Below are 27,308 nucleotides of genomic sequence, written 5' to 3'. Positions count from 1 at the left end.
TGGATGTATTTGCAGTGTTTATTGAAAAATACAGATTTTTGAAGTTTATTTAAAAACAGCATTGGATTTAAATAATATTAATTATTTATGCTTTGCTCCTTATTCCTCCAAGTACTATTATCCATAATGACATATTTTTTTTATAGAATAGGTACATATTAGGTTAAAATCAGTAACGAGCATCATAGAAGTTTTCACTTCTGTCGTGTACACTCTTTTTTTTATCACATTTCGATGCTCATTTATCGCCCTAATTTTGAAAGATCTCCTCTGTCTTGGGAAAAGATGAAATTTAAATTCTATTTGTTTTTTCAATGGTGTTGAGCACTTTTGAGGACAACGAAATTTCGAAAAGAATAATCAAAAATTCAATTTCTATTTTTAACATTGTCAAAAAAGCAATATCAGATTAGAGGTCTTAACAGTTGTTGAATGTCATAGACTGCAGCCTGATCTTTTTTAGAATCTTTGTGACATTGTTGCTTTCGTCGAATATTTTTTTTTTGACTGACACGAGAGAGACTTTTTTAATGTGGAGCAATTGAAGTCATATAATTTTTGAAGTAAAATCGTTCGCAGCACAAGCTAAAATCGGAAAATCGTTCGCAGCACGACACGACAAGCTAAAATCAAGGGAGTCGAGTTTTTTAGCGGGGCGAGCGAAAAACAGTCAATTGTGCGTCACTTGTCAATTTTAAATTTTCATTGTACGTTGTGTTGTGACCTGACTGACCTCAGTGCAGAGCTGCAGGAGTAACTGTATATATTTACAGGATATTTCACGAGTGATAATGAGCCTGACGTAATTTAAAATGTAACCCACATTTTATTTCCGAAAAAAGCTGGCTACTGTCATCAAAATGTCCGGCTTTTTTTGAAAATGTATTGTGGGTTGAATTTATTATTCCGTCAGGTGCATTATCACTCGTGAAATACCCTGCATAGTTTTATATAATATAAACGATAAAGACCCGATAAATATTGTAAGTTTCCAGATGAATGTAGGATTTAATGCGTAATTCTCAATTATATGTCTTCAACAATTCATCTATTGGAAAAATTTGTGTAGCAAAATGTGAAGAGGGAAATGGACAAATTATCATAATACAGGGTATTGCTATGAAAACTTGTGTTGTGTTCAATATCATCGTCAAGAAAATAAAACTGAAACATCCAAACCTAACCTCACAAATTTTGCCAGAGTGTACCTACCTCTAAAAGCGGTTTATTTGCAATTTCTATCGAAAAATACAGATTTTTGATGTTTATTTGCATTGGATTTAAATAACATTAATTATTTATGCCTTGCCATATGCCATAATGATATATTTTTTATAGAATAGGTCCATATTGCTTAAAATCAGTAACGAGCAGCATAGAAGTTTTCAGTTCTGTCGTGCGGTCTTAAGCACACACTCTTTTTCTTTTTTGACTGACACGAGAGAAACTTTTTAATGTGGAGCAATTGAAGTCATATAATTTTTTATTTCTAATTTTTTCTTCGTGATTTACTTGTCCCTGCAAGGCACTTTTTCAGTAAAAAAATATGGAACAGATTTTTTTTCAGAACTTTCAGTTTCAGAGTGGTTAGATTAAATTGAAACGTGTACCTTCGAGTAGCATAAATCGATCATTTGATTAACTAGTCTAGTTTTTTTTTTAAATGTGAAAATTGGCGATTGTTTTAATTGTTGGTTAAAGTTAGAGAGGTGTAAATAAAGTTGGTAAAGAATAAAATATTTTAATATATACAGTCTGTACAAAAGCTTACATAACGTTAAGAAACAATTAAAGTCAAGTTATGTTACAAATTACTCTGTACAATATGCACATACCTATAAAATAATCAATAAATACTCCTTATCCAGGTACTAATATATTACACTTGACTCAGTTGCATGGACTCGATATTCTAATACAAGTAAATATCCGTCTTATAACTTTCACATCGACTGCAGTTGAGACATAATAAAAACACGCTTCGGTCACGTGAAAGACAACTGGTTAACAATTCAACAACAAAACCAGAGTTTCATGGATGAAAGGGTGCAGATTATACAACAACACAAACGGGACAGTCGTTTTGCATTGAATTAAAATTACAATCACAGATGAACTTCGAGGAAAGAATCCCACTCGACGCAACGGCACCACCACGGGAGTACTCCTACCACCCGGTCCTCGGTCCGGAACGTCACAGAATCGGTGATTTTTCACTGGGGCAGAGGCTCGCGACGGCGAGTCTTCAAGATCACAGACACTAAACGACACAGCTCCCCCACGTCCGCCTTCCCGGTCACAGATGTGGCGAGACCGCGTCCCCGTCGCCATTATCGGCAACCGCACCCCACCACCACCATCTCCTTGTAGTTCTTGAGGATGACGTTGTTGTCGCTGCCGACGTACAGCATCGACATGGAGGAGAGCTGCGTCGGGACGCAGCACGGTTTCGGCACCTTGGACGGGTCCGCCGAGTTGATCAGACTCTGGACGATTGCGTGGTTGGTGGTGTTCATGTGATCGGGCATGGGGTAGTCGCACTCGCCCCCGCAGTAGAAGGCGTCGTACCCGAGCGGCGCCACGATCCAGTCGCTCCAGCCCACGTCCCGGAAGTTGACGTACATCTGGCGGCGCCTGCACGGGTCCCTCTCGTTCTTCCTCTGTTGTCTCTTCGTGCCGCGTTTCCTCCGCATCTTGCTCATGTCCTCCGCCGACCGCTGCTTGTTCTTGCCGTCGTCGGTGTACGTCAGCAGGAGGGGTTGGCTCCTGGCCCAGTTGCTCGGGTCGGACTCCCTGCGCAGCCGCAGGTGGGGCTTCGCCGGCGTTTTCTTGTCGCCGGCCGTCGTCACCGTCACCAAAACCCCGTGGTTGTGCTTGGGCACTTCCATCCACCGTTTCACGGCGGGGTACACGTCCAAACTCACGGTGGAGTTCTTCCGGGTGTCGATCATCTTGGAGTCGATCACGCGGGTGATCGGCGCCCTCACACCCTTAACCCCTGGGCGCAGGATGTCGTGCATCAGGATGCGCTGATAAGGGTGGTTCTCGACGGGGTCTTCGACCACCGCGCGGGTCAGTTTCACCTCGGCAGCTTTCAAGATCTCCGTCGGTGGTATCGTCGACACGTTGAACTTCAACCGAAAGCGGTTGGAGCGGGTGAACTTTTGGTCAACGGGACTCTCTGCAAGCAAAAAATCAATTTACCAAAAATACCATCGCAGATTGTTTATGTTGCGGAATTAAATGGCGCCCGGCACCGCGGCTTGTTTTTTAAGTAAGTCACGTGTGCCGGACAACAGAATTGGACCAAGCAAAGTGACCTGAGGCACTCTCCGTGAAACTATTCATTTGCTTAGGTCATTAACATTCACACTGCAACACTGTGTTCTCTCCCGATTTAAATTTTAATTGATTCCATCGATCTTCTCCAATTATGATCGAGTCGGGAGGGGTGGGAGGTGTGCAGGTGCAAATTTATGCTTCAGGTGCGTCTTGACTTATTCAAATAATCTAAAAGGGATGCAGAGCCTCCAGATTCGACACGGCTCGTAAAACATCACTTTAATCCTTTGGAAAAGTAGTCAGTTTCGGTGGTAGCGTCGATTTCGCGCTTCAGACGAGATAGGGATGGGCGGAGCCGCGCTTCGCTTTCCAGACAAGCGGGCTCTCTACCACGTGACATCCTTTTCTCGGCGACTCGATTTTACACATTTATAAATTTATTTGTGGTGTCGAAACGCCGTGTACGAGGTGTCGGCGGGTCAGTCCTTCACGCAAACTCGCCCTACTTCCAGTGCGATCCGCGCGAAGAACTGACAGTAGCGAAAGTGGGACGATCATTATACAATAACTCATGCTTGATCGAATGCAGGTAAATTTTTGGAGCCCGACGGGCACATACCTATGTGGATGAAGCTGCGAACGGTGTTGGCGCTGCCGGTGTCGATTCCCGTGATGGGCAACGAGGCGGTGTCGTAGTCCAGGTCGTTCTGGATGTCGTAGAGCTTCTTGAGCACCTCCGGGACGTGGACTTGGACGCCGTCGAGTTTCGGCGTCTCCGTGATGCCGAACATGGGCAGCAGGGTCGTCTTGACCTCCTCTATGACTTCCTTGGGTATCGAGAGGGACTTCCCCCAACACGACGCGCTCACCACGACGAAAAGTAACGTGCGTAAACGCATGGCGAACCTGGAAAACGAACAAATCAGGTTTCAGTAGTCGATCGTAAACGTGGACACGTTTCGGTGTTAATTGTTAGGTAGCTACATTCTTGCAAATATTTGATCGGCACATTTTTTTCCCGACGACAGAATCAACAATTAGAAAATTTAATGGACGTGTTCGGAGAAGCGAAGATTTATACTTCCTTGAACTTTAGTCCGATGCAATTTCTGGGTGTTATTCAAATGCTCCGATGACGCATTTACAAATACTGAATAATTAATAATGATTGCAGCGTCTTGAGCAACACCACACTCGCTTTTTCCGCGAGCCGCGGCTCGCGTATCAAGGAAGTCGTTTTTGCTCAAATGTGTTTTTGCTAAATATGTCACCTTCAGGTGTCGGAATGAACGTTCATGCAAATACCCTCGATTTGCGTAGTTTGGCGCTGGGATATTTGCCGATGGTAAATATGCGACACCTGTTCGTAATCAGCTCGTGCTGGACACCTTATCACTTCCAAGACGCACTCGAGGATGGCGACGTTCCTCGAACGAGGCCATAGATCGCAAATCGAACTCATCCGGTGCCGTCCAGTCTGCTAATCTTGGCTTTTAAAGTGTTGCCTCGAATTTTAGCGTTCGTTAGTGTTATTATCGCTTTCCTTGAGTCACAGAATTTTATACAACCTTGAATCCGCATTAATGCAAGACTTTCCTTTTTTTTGACAGTAAGATTTTAACCGAGAGAATTTTGGATGATTCCAAATGACAAAATAACGACCTCGTAAATCCTTCTTAGGGATCACTAACGATTTTTAAATATTAAGCACCGCATCTTGACGACAAGACACGTTGCCTGGCTAATGACGTTCCGACTTGGTTCTGTCAAAAATTCTCGTGCCGAGTTTCGTTTTCGAAAAATCAGGTTTCCGCGTGACGTGTTTGCGAAATTACAAGAGAAATGATGTCGCACGAGGAATGTCACCGAAATCGAATCGATTCGATTTTTATGTCTTGTAATTTTTCATGTTTTATTCATTTCCAAATTTTTCAACGTGTCATAAATATTAATCAGTAACACATTTATCTTTAGCAATTATTAATTTGTTTATGATCATTTGCAAGGCAAAATCTCCAAGAATAGTCGAAATTTATACGCGTTTAAAAAGCAAATTTTCCCGGATTTCTTCATTCCACAAATTCTTTCTTTTCGAAAGATAAATCAAACACGCCCGAAGCGTCCTAATTTAATTTAACTGCGTCGCTGTAAACTCACCCTCCTTTTTTTGTCTTGCGACGGTTTAGATCAGAACGTGCAATTATGCCAATTGGAGGTGAAGAATTTTGAAGAACGTTGAAGAAAATTTGAAATCGTCCAAAAATTGTAAAACATTTTATTTAGATTTTCTTCCAACAGCGAAGGACACAGGGTGGAAATGGGGTGTGTAATACGGAAAAAATAGAAATAGAAAGAAATTAGATATTATCAAGATCGAAAGACAAACATTTGGTCTCAATTGTTAAATTGGTAATTGGCACTCTGGTTGTTTTTTCATGAATGGCAGAAAAAAATTCGCACAAACAGTTGAGGTACAATTCTGTTTATTGAGGGTGAGTTTCCGGAAGAATCTTACCATGCCTTTTTCATTTTCAGAAAACTCCATGTTTAAAATTTTTTAATATACAGGGTGTTTCTAAAATAAGTGCGTTAATTTTAATTGGTAATAGAACTCATCAAAAGGAACAACTTTTCTCTCTGCCATTTTGGCGAAAAACGTTGCGTAATGGCTTAAAAAACTAGGAAAAATGTTCCTAAAACCGTTCATATCTCCAAAACTAAGCTACCTGAAAACGTGAAACAACCAGATTCTTACGAAGTGGATTTTTTGCTATCCGGGTAGATTTATTTGAATTTCGATTTCGGCGTTAAAACACGTTTTCTGGATGGAAATGGATGTTTTTTTCATATTAGTGAAAAATCTCTCCAATTTTTTTTTGGAATTAAACATCGTTTTTCGGCAAAATGGTAGATAGAAAAGTTGTTCCTTTTGACGAGTTCTATTACCAGTTAAAATTAACACATGTATTTCAGAAACACCCTGTATTTACAATTAGGGATGTAAGCAAGTTACTTTAGCAGATAATTGTTAGGGTTGCAAAGGTAGAAAAAAATGCTAGCTATTAGAAATTAGGCAGTCTTTGAGAATTTATCTCAAGATCTAAATGTTAGATTGGCCAGATAAACCCACCCTTATTTTTTTTTCTGTCGCCTTTATTTTCACAGTTGAAGGGTGACATACAATTGTACAGACCGGGGGTGTGTTTATCTTAGATTTAATCTGAGTCTGATTTTTTTGAGTAAAACGAAAATCTGTTCAAAATATGCGACTACTAATTAAGAAATAATTACTGGGAGTACTGGGAAAAACGTGGAAGAAATCCGGAGAAGGGTTAGTAAAATATTATAATGCACAGTTCACGGGTGGTTGTAAATAATGGGGTGGTTTACAAGGAAGGGTGTCGTTTTTCGTAAATGGGGTTTTAGCGGATTAACGTCAACGCGTGATGGTTCGGAAAATCCGGGATTAGTTGGAGAGCCGGAGCGACGGGGGTAGTTTGGTGTAGGGCGGCCACGTGCCCGCGCAAAAAAGTCCGGCGTTCGGATGTTATAGCAAGAGAGCGTGAAGACGTCACGATGAAAATTAAGTAAATTAACTTATAATGAATATGGCATGCGCTAGCACAACATGGCAGTGGAGAGGTCAAGCAAGTTGGACTTGTTCACCTTTCAGCGACGGCTGGAGAAAGCTGACATGCGGTCTCTTCGAGTCGCAACTTCCAAAACTATTCACTCGACTAGCTCCAAGCAGTCTCTCTTTACTATAGCCCCGTTCGATTCGTTGAGATTGTTAATACCAACATCCCACATGTCATTGGCGAACGCACCAATCTTCGCCCGAGGAGAGCCAAGGTTGATCCGTTATAACAACCACGGATTTGGTCGGTGCCTGTGGAACGCGCTGGCTGGCCGTATTGTATTTGAATTTATTATTGTGTCAATTAAACTATTACAAGGTTGTTTTTGAAGCAAGCGGCGATGGGCGCTGGACCTCGCCGGAGAGGATCGCCCGTCTCTTTATGGTAACTTGAATTCCCATTATGGCATGATAGCGCCGTGCAGTCTGTGAGCGCAAGTATGGAAGTTATTGCCGTCGATTTCCCGAGACAACGAAATAAATCACGCCGACCGAAAGGTGATTTCGATGCCGCAACAAACACCAAACTAATCAACTTACGATTCCGACGGCCGACGCTGTCTCACTTATATAATAATCCACCAGGCGAAGAACAACAACATTCACGAAACACCCGGACGCACGACGCGACCGTATTAGTTTCGAATTGAAAACTGCGTTGTGGTAACAAGTCGTCCAGGACAACACTGATGAAGGAGGATGCCACCCTCTACCTGTGCATGCGTTAAGGTGTGGGGTCTTCGACGACCAATCAGAGCAAAGAACAGGACACGACACGTGCGACCATCAAACAATACTAAGTGTGCATTGTTGGGTCCATTGTGTCTCTTCGGAAGGAGTCGCTTTTCACAGGACCTCGAGATGAATCGCCTCCGATCTTGATGGCGCTCGAAAAGACTCAATCTAAATTGCTGATGCACTTGACTTCTGATCGTGGCTGCTCGTTTACACCAATTGCTCGCTTAATTGGTTCATTTAAATATACATGGGAGAGTGGAATTGGGAGCGTTTTGGGTGGTGCTCCCAGAAAAAAAAAACACACACACACACACGCAATTAGAACGCGAGACGACAATTTTTTAAATCCACAAGACAATTGTCGAGCACGTGATGCAACCTGCAAATAAATAAACAAAGCTCACCACACTTTTTACCCAGTGGTTAACCACACGACTGAACGGTTTCGTTCTTTTGTTGATTTATTAGGGAAATCAAAATGTTTAAACGCTTTTTTACACTCGCTTACGCTGAAATACCAACAGATTTGTTGGTTTTTATTACACACTTTGTACCACAAATTTGGTTGAGGAATCAACTGAAACGTGTCTCTGGAAGATTTTTTGGACTTTGACGTTCACATTCTCAAGAAACAGGTGTAATTTTTTTTTTGTCACTGTCCGAATTTGAGAATTTTCTCCTGTGTGAACGGATTTTGACTTGTCAGAACGAAACGTCAAGCTAATTTTAAAAACTTTAAGCGATTTGGGCTCGTCGTACAAAAAAACGTTGTATTTAACTCGTCCGTGGGGCTTTTTTGGTATGAGTGGGCGGGTTTAAAACGCGAGTGCCCAAAAAGCCCAATTTACACAGGAACGAGTTAAATAAATTACTATTCTACGACCGTTAAAAAATTGTACAGTATTTCTGTAAACTGTGATTTATGGTGGTGGCGAAAAAAAGTATATACCTAGCGTTAAAAATGTGTCATCAGTTTACTCTGTTTTAAATTTGTGTATTGTGCATAAAATCACTCGTTAAAAAATGTACCACTTTATGAACTCGTTACATAAACTATTATTATCTACGATCGTGTAAAAAGTAGGCACTTTTTGCACTAAAAATCGTTGTCAAAGTTGACGTTTAGTGAAACTGACGGAATCGTGCCATAAAACTTTTAGTGCAGGCTTTTATGGCACAGAACTGTCAGAATACAACAATACAATTTGTTGGAAACATTGTTTAGAAGTAGGTTGCTAAACGATGTGCTTCTCAAACGACTTTCGTTATTCATAAAATATTGAATCAATGATAATTATTTTATACAAATTTATGATCTCACGATCGTAGATAAAATGTTGTAAGACATACGTACAAAAAGTTCCTCTGTTGCACTCACATCCTTTAAAATACCCCCTCGTACATCGGTCAATTTTAAACCCGTTCATGCAATAAAGTATAACTTTTTACACTTATATCTTAAATAACTACATATTATTTTATAGTTTGGGGAATTTTATGTCACACTTTAGTACACTTGTACTTAATCAAATTTTGCTTAACATACTACAGAAATTAAGCAAATACAAAATAAATTTACTTGGCAGGGTTCCAGTAGCACTTTCACTACTGTATTTTCTCATTTTATGGAAATAATTATTGAACACCCCTAAGCGTGGCAACAACTTTTGAATTTTAGTTAGTTACCTAAGACGTTATGTCCGTAAAAATTAATTCGAATTTTAAAGTTTTATTAATTACTTTTTTCATAATTATTTTATTTTAGGGGAGGACAATGATAGGTACTGCAAAAAATATGTATGCAACTTTTTTTAGGCGTTATATTAGAAATTTGCTGCCCTCGTGCGTGGAAACTTCCTACTTCTATTTTATTTTAGGATTGTCAAAATTAAGTTTGTTAATATGAAATATTTTATTCTTCTTCTTTAATAAACGTAGTTTGTACACTCACTGCGTTTCATTTTATTCTTCACCTCCATTCTTCGTAAGTAAAGAATTGCATTTTATTGCCATTATCATTAAGTATTTTTATTGTTGTATTTGTTGTGCATCTATAATTGCACTATTGTTCTATTTTCTGTTTCAACACTATTCCCTGGTTTTTCCAGTAACGCAATCCGGAATCCGGGTTTCTCCAGTCCTCCCTGTAAGAGGAATCATTTAGAAAACAAATGCATTTTTATTATTTATTGGTTAGATGTTATCTTGAAACTCCAAAATGTTCTTGTGATGAATAACAAGGAATGATTCAGTGGGTACATATTTTTTTAATTGCTCATTTTAATTCAATATTTATCCTTCAGGATGAGTTCGTCGTCATTTTTATATTATTTATCTACGACCATTAAATAATACGTTTATTATTTACGCAACTATAGATACATTATGCTAGTCATAAATTACACCCGTGACTTATTATAAGTTACTTGTGATTTATCATAAGTCACAGATCTTAAAAATTGTGTAAGCTAAGTGTTTTACGAAAGAAAGTCGTAGGTCGTAGATAAAACGTCGTATTTTAACTCGCGAATAATGCCTATAATCCACTCTGGTGACTAAAAAACTCGCCTGCGGCTCGTTTTATAACTTTCACCCTTGTGGATTATGACAGGCATTATTAGCTCGTCAAATAATATATGTACTATTATATTTTTGGTGTCTGGTAATCTAATCAACAAACAAACATGTATTAAACATCATTTAAAATCTTCTTAGTGTTTAAAAATATGTCCTTTCCTTTTTGTTTTTTTCTTCACTAGTGTCGTTATTGCCATTTTTATTTTATTTGTTTGCTCTCAACTTCACTGTTTCTTTTCTGTTTCAGGACTATTGTCCGGCTTCAGCTGTGGTGACATTTTCTCCATTCTTCAGGTAAGTGGCCAACATTTCCTGAACGAATGTTATCTCGCAACCCCAAAATGTTCCAATAATGAGTAACCGGGGATGATTCACTGTGCAGAAATTTGATGTTTGTTCGGCACACAATAACGAAAAGGCGCAAAAATCTCGATTATCTAAACTTCATCCTCAAGGTTCGTTACGTCCAGATGGAATTTTACCGTGACTTTTTCTATCACTTTCTCCGAGAGTGTGTGACATAACACTCCCAATTATTTTCGCAGCGCGTTTCACGACCACCACCTTGCGGTCGCACTTGACATTTTTTTTTCGGAAAACGTGGCGGCCCCCCTGGACTGTCGAATCCGTTAAGGTTGGCCCCGATCGCCTTAATTCGTGTAGGTGTAAATTGCCATTAATTACCGTACACCATCCAATTAATTAATAAATCCGTTATTTAAAAGCCATTTAACACATTTTGCGTCGGTTAATGCGGCGTGTGAGAGGTGTGACATAAGAGACCGAACGATTTTCACGCGTCTATTGTTTGCGTGTGTGTGTGGAGACGGCGGACGAGGAGGAGGAAAAAAAATGAACAGTTACGCGGAGTGTGTTGAAATTTTGAAAATTTATGGCTTTAATTACGAACGTTAAAACCGAAAAAAAAAAATCCAATGAATAATGATCCGGCATCAAAAAATAAACAAAGATTAACCCCTCGCTATTAAAAAGCACCGATATTTACTACCAGAACTGAATAAAAAGACGAAGAGGATCCATCCACCACGAATAAAACACACCTGTTGCATTAAGAGACGTATGGGCACCAATGGCTTTCTAAATGGAACCAGTGGTACCGGTGCTACGCTCTCGCCTCTCTCTCGCTCCCTCCCATTGGTGGGAACGAGACGGGAGCGGAGCCGTGGAGATCACTCTACTATCAACCTGATAGAATATTTTCTTCCAACGTTCTCGGAGTTAAGGCGATAAATCAAGCGCTGTTATTATAAAATTAATTGAAATATCAGGTTACCTGGCTTATCGAGGTTGTTCTATTGTTTTACTCACAGCCAATCTGAAACCAATAATAATAATAATATCTAAAGATCCTCTTACGGGCTTCACCGAGAATCGAATCGGAATTTTTTCTCAATTTTTTTTCAACTTCATTGTTTGATCCAATTCCAAGGTGTGTATTATGTTGCAATGTGGCATTATTTAGAATTTGCCTCCAGGTGGTATTATGCGAGAGTGTTATAAACAAACGCGTGTTGACCCGCGCCTGTCAACGGCGTAAAAGTGTGTCGTCGAGGACGCAAAAACCGCAAGATGGGTCCTTTATCCTTCGCACACCACGAAAAACGGTGTGCTCAATTTTCAAGAGACACGAAGAGATACTCGCGGGGTGTCAAAATCGCTCAAACTTGTTTCTCCGGGTCCTCTTCTGCACCTGCGAGATTTTGTTGTACTCGAGATTTTTGGAAATCCGGTGCCGGAGACGTCGGAGAGTCTCGACCGGGCAAAAGAAACGCGAGGCGATCGATCGAAAGAAAAGAAAAAAAGTCTCGAGCGGTAGTGTAGATCGTATCTCTGGGAGGATGATGCTCCTCCGCCACTGGTCTGATCCTGGTCTCCTGATTAAAGGTGAGTGGAAGCACAGGTGTGTCGGGTCTAAGTCACGTGTGGCCCGCGTTTCAACCATAAGAGCACACAAGAAGAGGAGACACGGCGTCGCAGCCACCAATAGGACATTCCGCTACACATTAACGAGAGGTCATCCACGGACTCCGATTTACGGTTAAATCTCTTTGTCTTCGAGATTGATTGTCGGAAGGGAGGCGGTGGCGGGTCCGAGGTGTTCGGGATAGGAAGATGGCGGACGTGGAGACGGGGATTGGGGGATTTGGGTGTGTGACGGAAAGTGAAAAGTGAGAGGGAAATTTGAGTGAAAAGGGGAAGGACTAGGTTGTAAATAGAAAAAGAAAAAATCAACAATGATAATCGAGAGGAAAAAATACCAACACAAAACTTGTTTGTAATAAATTAATAATATGTACTTATTGGGAACGAATAAGTGGGAAGTTAACACACAAGAGCGCAACGACGCGTAATATTGATTAAAGAAATGTAGATATTTGTACTGTGGTGGTGCATGTTAAGAATAATAAAGGAAATTCGCAATAAATATAAAAATAGTAATTAACGTTATAAGTCCGGGAACTCATAGTTTACAGTACGAGTTAGACGTTTAAGGACGAGGCGACGAAGGAGCCGAGTCTTGAAACTCGAAACGAGTACTGTAAAAAGAGTTCACGGACGAATGTCGTTATGTATTTTATTTCATCCTGCCTCAAATTTCGTTTGAAAGAAACATTGAAATTAATTTCAAAATATTCAACAAAAGCTTCAAATCTAGTCACATTTTAGGAACATGATTAGCAACGGCTGTTTGGCAGTTGTTTATTTTGTTGAAATAATTTTGTGCGTCAAAATGACTTCTAAAGCAAATCCTCCAGAAATTGTAAGAAAATCTGCAGAAGCCTGTGCTGAATTAATACCTAGCAAGTCTGGTGAAAGGTACCAAAAACAATTCAGCCATTTTTGTAAATGGAAATCAGAAAATAATGTGAAGAAAATTACGCAAGAGGTTATGCTGACTGGCCTATTTTTTAGATTTGGTTTAAATGGTTGTATTATTTTATTTGTGAACTACCGTTTTTAGTCTGAGAAAGTAAGTGCATCTTCTTTGTGGCCGAAATAGTAAAATTGTTAATTTGTATTTAGATGTAGTTTTGAATAAAACATTTCTTAAAACTGAATCATTGTTATTGCGGTTGTTACTTTTGTGTTTCCAGTAGCAACACTTAACCGGCGTCCGGCCGTTTTTTGCGTTTTCCCGGATTCAAACTGATGACGTAAAGTATTGAAATTTGACACAGGATGAAATAATAGTATATTAAAGAACGAGTTTTATAAGGGTTGATTTGGCGCACGAGTCCCAAGTGTAGAAAATGAGCCGTAGGGGAGTTTTCTATGGGACGAGTGCGCCAATGCTCTTATAAAACGAGTTTTTTATGTTACTTTTTCGAATTTTTTAAATAAAAAAATTAAACTTACAAATTCTAGGGAATTTGGTATTAATTGGTAATTCAAGGTAACGGATGCACCTACATCTGCAACAGACGTTAAAAAGTAGAGTTTGAACATTAATATTGGAAGTTTTTTGGTATAAATAACAATAATAGGTACACTGAAATATTGATAAACATTTTCTTAGACGCAAATTTTAAAAAAGAAATATTTAATAATTTTAGAAGTGTGAAAATTAATACACAATAAAAAAATCAAAACAAATTAAAAATCAGAAAGGAGAATCAATTCATAGGTCCAAAAATTGTTAATATCTTGAATGATTAACGTTAATAAGTTTGTAGAGAATATTGTCTAATGGATATGACACGATAAAAATAAAACAAATAAAAAATAATGTCTAATTAAAAGGGACAGAATGTAATGTTGTATAATAAGAGAAAATGAGGCCAGGAAAGTGTCATAATATTAAAGTGAAATAAAAATTATCTAATGAATAAAAGTTGCAAAACAAATTTATCACAAACTAAAAATATTTACAAAAAACAAAATAATTATTGTGGCAAAAATAAAATAAAAACCATTAAAAATTGTTCAAGGTCATATTTAAAAAAAAATTAATTTTACATCTTTGAGAAAATTTAAAACGTAAATAAAAACCAACCCACAAATTAATGTAATTAATAATTAAAGAGAATTAAAAAAGCAATAACTGATATAAAATGTTTTAAACAATTTCTGAATTGAAAGAAAAACAAAATTGGTAAAACTATCTACAGGGTGTCGCAAAATTGGCGAATACCAAATTCAGAGCGTTGTAGGGGATCACTTCAGTAGTCCAAATATGGAAATAAAAAAAAATCGGGACTCCCACAAAGACAAGAAGGTCCACTCTTTGAAGTGCGTTTTCTTCAAATACAGGCCGAAAAGTTCAGTGTTTATTGTTATTATTTATGGTGTAGATGACTGTGGAATTTTTTGAAAAATAGCTTTACTTTGGACTAAAAAAATATTGAATTTTTGTAATTAAAAAAAAATGGATATGAAGGCAGCTATGTATTGAACAAAATTAAAGTTCTTATATCTTCTTCAGGAAGAGCGAATTTTTTTTCGAAGTATTTTTCGAGCTCCACTAAGAACCCAGTGGAGCTCGAAAAATACTTTAAAAAAAAATTCGCTCTTCACGCTCTGAATTCGGAATTCGCGAATTTTGAGACACCCTGTATAAGATATTACAAAAAAGTGAAAGATGGCAATGGAAAATTGTGGAGAAATTCGTAATCTAGAATGGAAGAAAAAATTATACATTGAAAATTAAAGAAGACAGAATGAATAATCGAAATATAATAAAACGACAAAACAATTAAAATTGATTCAAGTGGAATAAAATAAGAAATGTGAAAATAAAATTTGACTATTAAAGAACCACAAACTTAATATAAAATTCAGTAAGTATTTTACTAATTTTCAGCCCGAACAGTGAATTAAAAGACGTTAAAACTCAAGGATTCTTTTTTCGAAATTTGTTGAAGAAGATAACGGAAAATTGAAACCGATTTTTTAAAATTTGCCACTTATTTTATATAGAAAGTAAAATAATAGTTATTTATTTAACGAGTTCGTGTGTAAATTGGGCTTTTTTTTGGTATGAGTGGGTCAGAGTGAAACGAGTGTTTTAAAGGCCCACGAGTGCCAAAAAAAGTCCAATTTACACACGAACGACTTGAATAGGTTTTTTTGTTCGACGAGCCCCTTAAAGGCTCCAAATCGCCTAAAATCTTTAAAATTAACTTGACGTTTCGTTTTGACAAGTTGTCATATTTATCGAAATCCGTTCACATAGGAGAAAATTCTCAAATTCTGACAGTGTCAGTTATTTCAACATATTATATTCAAATGAAATCCTGGGCTGAGTAGGGCGTTGGAAAAATTAAACCGTTTAGAACAGTGTAAAGTTTGAATTTCCCGCCGTTTGACACCATTACATTTGTTTATGTTTAATCGGGACATAATTGAAGATATTTGTTTTCAGCAAAAGGTGTCCTTAGATATTTGTTTCGAGAATAGGAATTGCTATGTTATTCTATTTTTAATGTAAAACATTGCAAAGAAAGAAAAAAAGAAAGATTTTTCCGGCTCTAAATTTTAGGTTAGCTGTCAACATGCTCGAATTAATCTACGCTTTAAAAAAGGACAACAATTGACGGTTTCCAACGCCTTCCCAGCCCAGGATTTCATTTCGTTGAACAGCAAAAATTTAATCAAAACAACTTTTCATTACAACAATGTTGTAAAAAATGAAGGAGGGTTTTTTTTTTATTTCGACTCCAGACTCTGGTGCCATCCGATTTGTCCATTAGCACCAGTCCTTGATTTAATTCGCGCTTCCATTATGTAATTCCTTTTCGTTGAAACAAACGAAATATTAACGTTTGACCCAATTGAAGACTCGGACTCGTCACCAGTTTCCAAGGAACAAACGGTTCCTCGTTCAAGATTACCGAATTTCTTGGAAAAAACTTTGAAGGCAAAATTTTTGCCCAGGATAATAACAGTTCCCCGTCTAATTATGAAAAATTCCAATGCCACACGATATCGTGTGATCTATTTCCGAGCGAACCGTGAAAATCCGCGTTCCGTTCCAACCTTTAAAAAAGTCCGATTGAGGTCGTCTCGACGTGAAAAATCGTCAAGGTTTTCCTTGAGTGCAACCTGTGTCGGGTCCAGTTCCCCAAATCCGAAGAATTCCAACAGTTCGAATGAGCTTTTAGCGATGACTCACAATTATCCTAATTAATTATGCAATGATTCACTGTCCGGCCTGGATTTTTGACGAAAATCCTGCTGCCGTCGCCGCATACCAGAGATAATTGGAAAATATTTTACAGGTATTTAAATTGAGCCGAGTGTTTTTCTAGTACCAAATTATATAAAATTGTGTAAAAACATTTGACACGTTTAACTTAAACTGGACCATAACTCATTGTTTAATGGTTTCATTAAAATACCAAACTGGTATTTAAATATTTAAAATCTTGGAACTTACACCCAAAACTCCGGCTATTTATCTGCAGTTAAGTGATTAAAATATGTTCTACTTATCATTCGTATGTTAGTTTTATGTAAATCGCTTTTTAAATTTGTTTTCTTTATTAATCTCTTCCCCATTAAAGACACACGAACAAGTTAATTATTGGCGGGCGCACTCTTTCCTACCGACGGGAAAACGTCAAAGGAAGATTTTTTCGCCTCTCGAAACCGTTGCGACGTTTAAATATCGACGACGACAACGGATTGTGGGCAAATTATGTCATTAACTTGAATGTGGACGACCTCTATTTACAAATTTCTCTTTGCTAGACAGCACGACGCTGCTAATAACACAATAGCGTTTTACAGCTCACCGGAAAACGGGGATTAACATCGCCATTAAGTACATGCAAGTGACTGTCAAAGGTGGGGGAGATAACGGTAAGGGCATTCGACTGTTAACGATTGGGGAAGGTCCAGAAAGACACCGCGGAATCGCAAGAAAATCCAACAGAGCCGACATCGTAAACTATGCTAATCGGCCGTAAATCACAGCCCCTCGAATTATTTTTCATGGGCTCTTGACGATCTGAGAGGTAAAAATAATTGGAGGTAGCTCGGTAATCCTGAGTGAAATATTTAGAGGTGTTAAGGATTCGTTTTCGAAATACGACGAAGTGAGGGCCAAAAATTTTAAACCGAACCCAGCGGGGGTTTTCCAGTTTCGATTTTCGCAGAAAAGTAGGTAGAACTTTTGAGCGATTCATTTTGAGAAATTTACAACAAGGCGAGAAACAAGACGACAAGCGAGAAGGTTTATTTTTTTACTCGGACCGCATTTTGTAAAAACATTTCCAAAAAACTTTCACTGTCCGAAGTGAAAGGCTGTCTCGATGATTCACTTTGGAAACATCTTCCGTTTTAATTTTAATTATTTTCACAAATGCTACCGTGTGGTCTCTAAACACGTTTCGCCATTCTAACGAGGTCCATTAGAGATTATATTTACACTAATAGCAAGAGGTCTCATAATGAGCTAACGACTTTTGACTCTAACTACTAATCCAATTTAGTGATAATATTTATGAATGAATTGTTAGCTTCATTAGTGCGGTCAATAGATAGGCTGTTCAGGTTTGTTTATTATTCATCCGTTTATCTCCTTGAACAAGGTAAAATAAACATTTTCGTAACTGCTGTTTTGTTTACGGTGAAATAAGGAAAATAACTCCAGAGAGAATCTCCGGGTCCACATCCTGGGTGATGACAAAAACATACTTTCTTCTTGCATGTAGGTCTGTGAAGAGGAAACATTGCAACGTCCTGTTTGGTATAGGAAAACGTATTTTTCAAATTTATAGTGATGCCCTTCAAAAAGAGTGTTCGATGGATGAAAGCAAAAAAAAACAATACGAGTACTTGAAAATTTTCCACAAAGGAAATTAAATTATTATCAAAGTGTTAAGCAACTAATTCCGAACGAGGATTTGCCTGATTTAAAGTGTTACTTTTGACGAATCCAACAATAGTCGTAATTTTGCTCTTAATTAAAAGAGCAGTAGACCAAAGACACAGAACAAAATTGAAAAACAACAATATTACTCGGAAAAAACAGTTCAAAGTTGTGAAAAGCAGAAAAATATAGAGGAAGCGTGATAGTAAAGAGCAGGAAAAGTGGAAAAATCTGGAATCCTGAGATTTTCTGGAATAGTTATTTGTGTATCAAGGCCAAAAAGTGCATCTTTTTCGTCCGCGTCTGGGTTTTCTAGCCGAGGCGCAACCGAGGCAAACCAAAAGCCACTTTTTGGCAGAGGTGTCCATTAAATTTTTTAGTCATCCGCACGAACTATAGAGCAAAAAAACATCATTGGAAAAATTACAAATTTATTTTGTATCTACTTTTTTCAAATAGATAAATTTATTAATACATATTAACAATTTTTTAATAGTATTTGTTATCAGCTTGCCAACAAAACGAGAAATTTACTATGTATTTGCAATACAATTACTTATTTAAATACATAATTTATTGTGACAGGACAATTTTGCGATTATCATCTGCGATGTTCATTTTCTTATTATGCACCAAATAGCACCAGAAATAAACGATACTACACTTTTTCGGGCAACATTAAATTGTGCGTCCGAAAAACAGTTACTTTTCGTCGGCTTGGGAGTACGTAAAATTACCTTTTTCATTAAGGGTGCCTAAAAAAGTAATTAAGTAACTAAGAAAGAATAATACAATAACAAAGATGTGATAAAAAATACTACAGATTAATGCTTTGGGTGGTAAATATAAAAATTTTAAACTATAGTCCATTTTTTAATTATGGTCCGATGTATCAATTAAAAAGCAGAACAACTGTCATATTGCTATCTCTTTTCAATATAATGTAAACAAACTATTGAATTCTTGTACGTATTGTATTAAGCGTGTCCCACTATGCATCTCGCTTTAGCATGTGTGATTCGAGCAAGACACGAGTTGTACGTTTATTAGATTGGCGACGTCAAATTTTTAGGTTACGTTTTAACCACATTATTTGTGATAGTTTTGTTTAATTTTGCTTGAAATGTCCCCCGTATGATGCCAACGAAAAGCATGTGGACAGATTCATTTACAGAATTTGTAAATTGCAAAAATAATATTGGAATTGCGCGGAAACTTGCAAGACTGGAAATTAACAGGTAAGGGGGTAAACTAATTCATGGCGTTGCCGAAACAAAATCTAGGAAGAAAGAAAGACAGTCTAAACGTGGTTGTTTAGTGCTGTTTTCAACAATTTTTAATATATCTGACCTATTAGTTGATAAGTATGTAAATAGTTATCAAAAGAGTTCTGAAGGGAGCGGTTTTTTGAAAGACAAAATTAAAACGGAGGAATGAATTTGCAGAAAAACCAACAAAGCACGAAAGAACACAACTCAAAATCTTAAAAATTGAAATTTGTTATAATATTTGTCTCATGTTGCCTAAATAAATTTTCAAATATTGATAGAACTGCTGTCAAATGTCGAAAGCAGACGCAGGTCATGTCGACTTCTTGATTCGGACTAAGCTCATCGGACTATAATAAAAAAATGGACTATAGCTCAAAAATTTTTATTTTGATTTTTAGAATAGCAACAGACAAAATCAATAATTGATGGGGCATTGTTTTAATCAAGATGAACCGATAAAATCGGGAAGAAAGTTATCAAGAGAGAGAATAAAATTTTTAAATTCTGAATAACTGAAAGGAAGAAGGTAGAATAAGAAAAGCACAAAAAATTAAAGCAGAATTAAATTATGTACAAGAGTGTAAAAAAATGCCAAAGATAAAAAAGTGCTAACGAAGTAAATCAGAAAAATCAGGTAAATAAACAGAAGTAACGAAAAATGGAAGATTTCTCATAATAGAAAATAAATTATAATTAAAATCAAATATTTAAAAAACAACAAACGAAGATTTGTTGTATTCACGAGTAAAATGTTGCTTTTCATAACTTTTGGAATGTAACAAATGTGAACAGAAAAACAGTGTAAACTTTTTTTTGTACTTTTTATATTTAAAGAAAAATGTAGTAAACTAGATATAATGAAGTAAATATGAAAGCATAAAGATATGTTAAAAGTGAGAAAATACGAACATCCAATATAAGATCAGAATAGAAAAAATATTACAAATTTTTAAATTATAAAAACCAGAAAAACCCATAATCGTGATAAAAATGAAATAAGTAACAACCAAAGATGAATTAATAAGTTAAAAAAGAAGCTTTGCGTTCAAGAAGGGGAAACACGTTAGGTATTCAGAAAAAAAATTGAATAATAGAAAAGATGTATAAAAGGAACAAAATTAAAAAAGACACTGTAAACAAAAATAATTTAACAATAAAAATAATAAAAAAATAGATCTAAACTTATTTCTTTTAGTGGGAACATAAAGGTCTCAAGAAGGGAAGAACGAAGTAATTTTTGTTAAAATCAATTTGGACTTTGATAAGCGTCAACAGGAGGTTATTTGTAAAAATTTGACACCTATTACCGCACGGTCCCGTGACAATTTTTAACACAAACACGTCAAATCAAATATTATCGTCGATCACGTTGTCGAAAAAACCAGCCGAGACGACATTCGGAAAGCTTCCACCGGACATCCTGGACCTCTCCCGTAAAAAATTCCCACAAACTTTTCCTCCAGCTCTCCCTCTCCTTCGATGTTGATGGACAATCCGACCGCTCGCTTCTCATCGTCGTGGTTTTCCCCCGTTCGGATTTTTCCTCGGTGGAATGTGAAAAACGCGCTCGTGGGATCGGGAAGGAGCAGGTTTATCCCAGGAGAGGCAGCGCGGAGTATGGCATCTGAACGCCGCGAGCTGTTGCCAACCAGTTTGGTTAGATTGTGGACATCTGTCCTCTGTGTATTAATGTCACTGCGCGGAAACTTTTCCAATAAGTGTTTATCAACTTGCATATGCATGAGTATTTCAGGTTGCTACGAGGAAGTTACGCCGGCGTGTTTTTCTGTGTCTTGGGTGGACGGAACTTCTCCCGCCGGCCGAAACTCCCCCGACGCACTCGTTCCTCTTCGCAACAGGTGGCTCATTTCGCAAAGACCTGCCTGTCGCAATCGCATTTTCTCTATGTATTTACATACGCCGGTGTCGATCTCGAACTGTGTCACTACGTGTAACAACATATGGAAACGTACAATTCGAATTTATGTAAACAAATTTTTCACATTCCAAAAACATGACATCAAATTAAGTAACAAACACATTTCATATTAATTAATCAGGCACGGTGTGTGTGTGTGTGTGTGTGTTTTTTGCGCGCCTCTCTTCCTCGCGGTGCGTCCCGAAAGGAGTCGTCGTCGCCGCCTCCGCTTCCGGAGAGTCCGGTTTGGACCGTTGCGGTTTTTCGTTGCGCCGGAAAAATTCCAGCACCGAGATATTCACATTTGCAGCCGTAAAATGTCTTTATGGAGTTGCCGAGGCTGGTCAAGTGGGCAGCGCAGATGGTCGGGGATTTTTCTCGATTTTCCGGAGAAATCGCCTCTCCGCCAAAATGCGCGACACCTCCCCGAGCGGTACCGTTTTACGATCTGACAGATTCGCTGGCAAAGAGTTGTCCGAGGCTTTGGAAATGTTTGTCGAGGGTGGAGCGCGTCGAGAGGGTGACCGTAAATGTTTTGTGGACAAAGTGGACGAACAATACGAGGGGAAAAATATTTGCCATTTTACGGTAGCGGCGATCTCTTAAGACTCGCCGCACCGCCATAAACGTTTTGCTTTGCGTTGTATAGTCGGCGGATTTGACTCTGACAACCTCCGTTGTAAAATGAATTGCGAGATTTATGGCGACGAGAGTCAGGTGTTCTCGCAACGGCCGGAGTCAAATGTGTCGATTGGAGCAAGTGATGTTCCGCACCGGTGAGATGCGGTGACGGACGGGTAATGGCCGATTACTTTTCTTCGGTCACTTAGTCAGTTCGAGTCTTGCTGGATCGCCACCACCAACTTCCTTGAACATCATTTTTTCGAAAATTCGAAATCGATTTCTGAATGACAGTGATGGCTCACCAGTTCATAGATTTTTTTTAAGTTTCGTTTTTTCTTTGCTTTTTGAAAAGTCCCACTACGATGGATGATGACAAGCTGTCAGATAAAGTGACTTTAGATAAATCAACGTATTACTCTTACTGATTTGTGTGTAATGATTTCTTTTTTCTTTGGTGAAATTCAAAATGATGCCTTTCGAGAATTTTTAAAATTTTCTTTCAAAAGGTATTTATATTTTTTACGAACATCTGTTGAGTGACAAAAAATAAAATCCAGTAAAATTTACTTCTAACGAAATTTATATCGGGTGTTTTTTAAAATTTCACCTCGTAGTAGGCGTTGAAGAGTCGATTGTGAACGCTCCATTCGTGTAAAACATAAGATTTAAACAGCTGATCCCTGATCCGTAACCTGTATAGTGCGTTCACAATCGACTCTTCAACGCCTACTATGAGGTGAAATTTAAAATAACACCCGATATTAGAATAACTTTCACACAGGTGACGTGGTCCCTCAAAACTTATTTTTTTTTGTGATTTGGAAATTCAAAATTCTGTTTTTGCAGAACTGTAATTTCGTTTTTTATTTTTGAACAACATTTATCTTTAATTCACAATGCGTCACGTGGTCTCCTAAAAGCTCTGTATTTTTTCTTGTTTGTTACGAATGTGCCGCCCCACTGAAATGTAAGTAACGGCTAACGGCTGGCCGAGTCAATTAAGACGACTTTAGATGAGTAAAAAAACATGAAGTATGATTCTACTGATTGTGAGTGGTGTATTATTATTTCTTCCATGGTCATAAACAAAGAAAAAAATTTTTCGAAGAAATTTATTACGATTCACATCCGTCAAGCATAACATTTATTGTAACATCTAACGGACGGCACTGAATTAAAAATTACTTTTGGAGTTTGCTTGATTAATTTTTTTTCAAAGATACTTTCGTCAGTTGCTTTTTTCCTAGGTGCATTTATTTCTTATTTTTTATAAAATGTTCAACGTAAATTGCAATATATTTATTGTTTGTTTTTGTTAAACATTGGGATCGATTGATGTATTTTTTTAACAGCCTGTTAAAATATTAAATACGTTTCTCTGATTGGTCATTATCATGGTTACGAATTTTTAGAGGCTGTTAAAATTAACATGTAAATTCCAGAATAGTCCCCATTGTTGGAAAAATATATAAAATTCACAAACCATGCATCTTAGAATTTTAGTAACGATTCCAGACTTTTCCTCGTTCATTCCAAAGCAGTGTGGTTAAAACATTTTTTTGTTCGACACTGTCAGAATTTGAGAAATTTCTCCTGTGTGAGCGGATTTTGATAAATGTCACAACTTGTCAAAATGAACCGTCAAGCTAATTTTAAAGATTTTAAGCGATTTGGAGCCTTTAGGGGCTCGTCGAAAAAAGCGTTGTATTCAACGTTCTTGTGTAAATTGGGCCTTTTTAGGCACTCGTGCCAAAAAAAGCCCAATTTACACACGAACTCGTTAAATAAACCACTATTAAACCTGTGCAAGTTGTTTTCTCTCGTTATCGTTGTTCCTTTTGTCTCCAAAGAACAAATAAAAATGTATTTTGCGACAGACTTACGCAAATTCGTGTTTTGCCTTTTTACCATTTTCGAATATTTAACCGATGATGCGATTCTTATTTTCGAACTGGGTCACAAAAACTCTCGCGTACATTTTAACATTTTCCAACGGATACAATGCACTCTAATGCTGTATCCATGTTCTAATTTAAATTCCGCAACAAACTGGGGATTAACTTGTCAGCAACGAAATTATATATTTGTCCGACATAATATGACATCATTTTAATGTCGATTCGATCATCCATAACTTAATCGAAGTTTAATTTAATTTGGAACACGAATTTAGCATTAGTTTTTTAACGGGGAGTCCCGTCACGCATCACAAGACTTTCCCCCAGGAAAAACATTCCTCGTCCTAAGCTGTTTTTAATTATTCCTTGTCTCGAGGCAGGTTTGCAGGAATTCCAATTCTTATCAATCGATTAATTAAACGTGGGGTAAAAACCAACCACCCGTTAAAATCTTGTGTCACAATTAATCGGTCAGTTATTGCAGAAATTCTAGTTTTGTAGTGATTTCATCGATAGGGGAATCACTATCGTCGAGGTACGAGTGTTGGTTGTGAAATTTGTGAAGAATGAAGCGCGTCACGAACCTTTGAAAAATTCGAAGAATTCTTCTCGGAACGAGTCAAAAATCGCGATCGACCAGCTGCGCCAAGAATTTTGGAAAAATTCGAAGAGATCGTGAGAGCCGCGCGACGAACAACACATCCGCCGCGGTTTGCGTTAATGATTTCTGATCCATCCGGAGGCCTTTTGGAATGTTTGTAATTGCCAGCAGCCACGCTAACCGTAACTGTGAAACGAGCGTAAGGATCATCACGTCCGAGAGAAACTTGTCGAAATGGCAAATATCGCGTATCGTTGGATTCGTTCCTGCGGGAGCGGATTCTGCTTTGAAAACGGGATTCCTGAAGAGGATTTTGAGCGTGTGTGCGTGTTATATCATGGCCGTATCACGGTTTCCAATTAGAACAGCGTACGGACGGATGCATCGGTCGGTCGGTTCTAATTGGCGGCCGCCGATTTCGTAAATGCGTCGCATTTTATCGAGCGTTACCTCTAGTAGCAGTCCGTGGGGTTGAAATCGGGCTTCAGGAGGGCCGGGACGGGTGGTCCGGGTGGGCGGCAGCTACATGGCCCGCGGGGTCCTTGGGGCGAAATCCGTGGTCCGGGGACGGCGAGTCTCGGGCACAGAACACTGCGGTCATAGCACGTACAGCACTATAAGAATTCCCAGGCCGCGTAGATTGAGTAAATTAGGAAACGGCACCTACGCGTTCGTCAGTTTTTATTGGTAAAGTCACAGTTTGCACTCTTCACTGTTAATTACGCGCGGTGTGTGTTGGTGTCGATGTTTTCGATCAGACTGGAACCAGACTTGCTGTCGACTTCCACTTGCTTGGTCGCTCCCAACGCTCGAAGACGATTTCACAATTTTTGGACCGGCATCGTCGGATCGCGTACGGCGCCTACCTTCGTACTGCTCTTAATTGCACTAATATGGCGATAAGCGGTCTAAGCCACTTTTTTCGCTCCAGCATACATCGACATTAGCATACGTGAGGTGCCTTCAGATAAATCAGATCCCATTGGTACGGCTATCTCACCAGGACTTGATTGGTCGCTCTTTTACGCGGAATGGCGGAGTCGCACGCCATTTTTAGCGCGGCTTTTGCACCGACCAGGTACACATCGCTCCTCTTCCGCCGGATGTCGTCCTATGGGACGTCGTAAACCGATCTTCTCTTCTGACTTTCTTCACCACCAATCCGTCAATCGAAGTGACGACGCTCGACCGCGTCGGATTTATCGTTTTATTGACGTCTTCGGACAAGGTGACAGGAAGTCGTAAAGTGATCATGTCGTCTTCGGCTGGAAATTTTTTATTGTGGCGCAGTTACAGAAAAGCGTACCTGCCTGTCGGGAGTGGAGCTCCACCTGCGATTTGTGGAGTGTTGAAATGATTGCAGGCGATTCGTTTAAAAATATATTATTTAAACGCGTTAATCATATTAATTAGTGTCAATCAAGAAATCAATTATTCGATGACAAAAAATAGGGGAAAACCTCCCGCGGCCATATTAGTTAGCAACAGTCTAACGCCCAGTTTGTCAACGCGTAGGCAACCAGTAAAACACCGATTCAATTTTTATTCGCACTTTTGATCGAAAAACCGGTGAAGATCCGTCGTCGTAATGTTTGTTGTTGTTGTGAAACAGGTGTCGTTTCGTGTTTGATTGTGTTTTTGTTTGGGTACGGCGTACCGTGAGTAGATGAGATTTTTGTTTGTTTGTCCAGTTTGTCGCCGGCTCGTCTGTTAAACAATCATCATCTCGGGTGATGAATCGAATTTTCTCCGGTGGCTTGACGAGGCTGACACGTGTGGAGTGCACCGACGACGAACTTCTTTTCGTGTTTAATTTGTTGGTCGGACTCGTGAACGCCTGAATGTCCGAAAATTTAGTGTGCGCGTTAGATTTTGAAGAACGAAGGTGTTAAAGACTCGCTGATTTAGATGTTGAAAAGGACAAGACTTGCTAGATCGTCACGCTACAAATAATCGTGACTTCAACGATTTTTTGTTTGTTTGTAGAAATTTATCAGTTTAGAAAAAAACAGTTGACGTGATGAATGCTTCACCGGTGGAGATTTATCTATCTGTTGTATTTAATATTTTTGTTTGCAATGTCTTGAAAATTGTTGCTTCATATTTTGAAGATATGTAATTTAATGCTCGTCACACATCTGGGGTCACTGGCGACCCGAGCCGCAGATAAACACAATTTATTCTGATATTTTCATTGGTATACCCTTCATTTGACATAAATCGCGAACGTTTCTTGAAATAATTTAATTCATACTATCCCGGGGTACGAATCGACCCTAAGTGGATAGCTTGTGATAAAATTGCTCCTGCCCTTGCAGTTTTTCATATTTAGAATTAAATCACACTTTAGTTTATACTACAGAAAACTGTTTTTTTTTTGTTGTCGGCTGAAAAAGGTTATAATAATTTGTTTCATAAATATTTTTGAATATAAGATTCCACAGTTTTTTCTGACATAATTTGTACAGTTTTACATTTATTGCATATCGACCTACCAGATTTATTTGAAAGAATCAAAATATCGTTTTATAAATTGGGGTCAATTTGACCCATAATGGGTACATTTTGTTAAGAACCTTCGAAATACGTTTTGTTGTTAATAGAGGCATTTGTCACCTACCTGGTTTCAAAACTTAAAAAGAAGACCAGATTTCTTTCCAAATCCAAAAATTTAGTTCTTGTAGTAGTTGTGGTAGTATTTTACTCATTCAGAAAAATGAAAATATGTATTTAATTTACTTAGGGCCGGTTTCAACAACACCAGTTAAAGTTAACTGTAGGTTAAAATGTTTCGTTACTTTAGTTACCTAATGTTTTCGTATATTTTAATCACGTTGGTGAAACCGGCCCTTAAAAACTCTCTTTACTTTTTTTTGCAAAGAAACAATTGTAAAGTCCATTCAAAAATCATCTGGACTGTCAAAATCA

At 38.1% G+C, this 27,308-nt stretch overlaps 1 protein-coding gene across 3 annotated transcripts; it reads right to left on the bottom strand.

Annotated features, from left to right (window-relative positions):
- Nucleotides 1–1,727: 1,727 nt before the first annotated feature.
- dpp (decapentaplegic) lies at nucleotides 1,728–25,524 on the bottom strand. Of its 3 annotated transcripts, none has more exons than XM_069050783.1 (3): nucleotides 24,831–25,524; nucleotides 3,902–4,188; nucleotides 1,728–3,181 (listed from the first exon to the last, which is right to left on the bottom strand). In XM_069050783.1, the coding sequence occupies exons 2-3, from the start codon at nucleotides 4,179–4,181 to the stop codon at nucleotides 2,331–2,333; spliced, it is 1,131 nt and encodes a 376-aa protein (XP_068906884.1). In that variant the 5' UTR covers nucleotides 4,182–4,188; nucleotides 24,831–25,524; the 3' UTR covers nucleotides 1,728–2,330. The 3 variants fall into 3 exon arrangements, with proteins under 3 accessions (XP_068906884.1, XP_068906885.1, XP_068906886.1); XM_069050784.1 differs by lacking the exon at nucleotides 24,831–25,524 and adding an exon at nucleotides 7,460–7,809; XM_069050785.1 differs by lacking the exon at nucleotides 24,831–25,524 and adding an exon at nucleotides 6,949–7,410.
- Between the last annotated feature and the right edge of the window lie 1,784 nt (nucleotides 25,525–27,308).

The sequence above is a fragment of the Tenebrio molitor genome, chromosome 6 (genome assembly GCF_963966145.1).
Source record: "Tenebrio molitor chromosome 6, icTenMoli1.1, whole genome shotgun sequence".
Classification (NCBI taxonomy): domain Eukaryota; kingdom Metazoa; phylum Arthropoda; class Insecta; order Coleoptera; family Tenebrionidae; genus Tenebrio; species Tenebrio molitor.
The sequence above is the reverse complement of the archived record's forward strand: the minus strand, read 5'-3'. Positions and strand labels throughout refer to the sequence as shown.